The 2,234-nt window shown below is 42.1% G+C and overlaps 2 protein-coding genes across 2 annotated transcripts in view; both read right to left on the bottom strand.

The window, feature by feature from the left end:
- Positions 1-2,234, bottom strand: part of ank2a (ankyrin 2a, neuronal) — a 108,479-nt gene that overhangs the window by 19,638 nt on the left and 86,607 nt on the right. The gene's annotated exons all lie outside the window — the stretch shown is intronic.
- The window catches only part of LOC119430804, a gene marked incomplete at its 3' end in the record, with an annotated part of 1,651 nt that continues 838 nt past the window's right edge, over positions 1,422-2,234 (bottom strand). Inside the window, 1 exon segment of the mRNA XM_037698282.1 lies at positions 1,422-2,223. Coding sequence (XP_037554210.1) covers positions 1,422-2,223 — 802 coding nt within the window.

Genomic DNA, 2,234 nt, shown 5'->3' with positions numbered 1-2,234 from the left:
CCAGAAGTAAGTGAATCTGGTGAATCTGCTCTGTTTTCATCAAACATCTCTTTCAGACAAAGGTCTAATTCCTCCTCATCTGTTGTTACTGACAAAGGTGATGTTGGTCTATTATCTGAATAATTTAGGTAATAATTACAGTGATGACCAAATGTAATGAAAGGAGACAAAACCACGCCTTCAGTTAAGACCCCAGAACCTGGTGAGGAAGCCCTAAGATCAGTAAACCAATCTTTGAGCAGGGGAAACTCTAATTCTGAGGATAATGAGTCTGGGGACAATGCCGTGACGCTAAGCAACCTGTCCATTTCAATGTCTGACTCAACTGACTGTGGAGACTCTGGTCTGTAATCAACAAGAGATTCTAAATAAAAACCAGTGTCTTCCCAATCTGATAGGGAGGATTCTGGTGTTACTGACCTGCTGCCTGACACTGTCACAATGTAATGAGTATGCAAACAAATGAACTGAGGAACAGGTGAGTCAGGAGACAAGGGCCTAAGGTCTCCTTCAGAAGCCATTGTCTCAGGAGATAAAGGTTTGACATCACATCGCCAATCTTCCATCAAGGTAGAGCTACTGAAGTTTTCCAATTGCAAAGAAGACAAGGGATCTTGTAACACAATTGAGCTCAAGCTACACAAATGCTCTTTTGGTTTTTCACGAGTCATACCTCGCACCACATCAGCATATGTAAGAGTTTTGGCAGCAGTCCAAACTGTTGATGGAGTTATACTTGCATATGAGATTGTGGCCTTAAAACCAGAAGGAAGTGAATCTGGTGAATCTGCTCTGTTTTCATCAAACATGTCTTTCAGACAAAGGTCTAACTCCTGCTCATCTGATATTACTGACAAAGGTGATGTTGGTCTATTATCTAAATAATTTAGGTAATAATTACAGTGCTGACCAAATGTAATGAAAGTAGACAAAACCATGCCTTCAGTTAAGGCCACAGATTCTGGTGAGGAAGCCCTAAGATCAGTAAACATATCTGTGCACAGCGGAAACTCTAATTCTGAGGATAATGAGTCTGGGGACAATGCCGTGACGCTAAGCAACCTGTCCATTTCAATGTCTGACTCAACTGACTGTGGAGACTCTGGTCTGTAATCATCAACAAGAGATTCTAAATAAAAACCAGTGTCTTCCCAATCTGATAGGGAGGATTCTGGTGTTACTGACCTGCTGCCTGACACTGTCACAATGTAACCAGTATGCAAACAAATGAACTGAGGAACAGGTGAGTCAGGAGACAAGTGCCTAAGGTCTCCTTCAGAAGCCATTGTCTCAGGAGATAAAGGTCTTATATCACATCGCCAATCTTCCATCAAGGTAGAGCTACTGAAGTTTTCCAACTGCAAAGAAGACAAGGGTTCTTGTAACACAATTGAGCTCAAGCTACACAAAGGCTCTGTTGGTTTTTCACGAGTCATACCTCGCACCACATCAGCATATGTAAGAGTTTTGGCAGCAGTCCCAACTGCTGAAGGTGTAATACGTGCACCTGAGATTTTAGCCTCAAAACCAGAAGTAAGTGAATCTGGTGAATCTGCTCTGTTTTCTTCAAACATGTCTTTCAGACAAAGGTCTAATTCCTCCTCATCTGATGTTACTGACAAAGGTGATGTTGGTCTATTATCTGAAAAATTTAGGTAATAATTACAGTGCTGACCAAATGTAATGAAAGGAGACAAAACCATGCCTTCAGTTAAGGCCACAGATTCTGGTGAGGAAGCCCTAAGATCAGTAAACCAATCTGTGAGTAGCGGAAACTCCAATTCTGAGGATAGTGAGTCTGGGGACAATGCCGCGACGCTAAGCAACTTGTCCATTTCAATGTCTGACTCAACTGACTGTGGAGACTCTGGTCTGTAATCATCAACAAGAGATTCTAAATAAAAACCAGTGTCTTCCCAATCTGATAGGGAGGATTCTGGTGTTACTGACCTGCTGCCTGACACCGTCACAATGTAATCAGTATGCAAACAAATGAACTGAGGAACAGGTGAGTCAGGAGACAAGTGCCTAAGGTCTCCTTCAGAAGCCATTGTCTCAGGAGATAAAGGTCTTACATCACATAGCAAATCTTCCATCAAGGTAGAGCTACTTATTTTTTCCAATTGCAAAGAAGACAAGGGTTCTTGCAACACAATTGAGCTCAAGCTACACAAAGGCTCCGTTGGTTTTTCACGAGTCATACCTCGCACCACATCAGCATATGTAAGAGTTTT

The sequence above is a fragment of the Nematolebias whitei genome, chromosome 3 (assembly GCF_014905685.2).
Source record: "Nematolebias whitei isolate Nwh7 chromosome 3, NemWhi1, whole genome shotgun sequence".
NCBI lineage: Eukaryota > Metazoa > Chordata > Actinopteri > Cyprinodontiformes > Rivulidae > Nematolebias > Nematolebias whitei.
The sequence above is the reverse complement of the archived record's forward strand: the minus strand, read 5'-3'. Positions and strand labels throughout refer to the sequence as shown.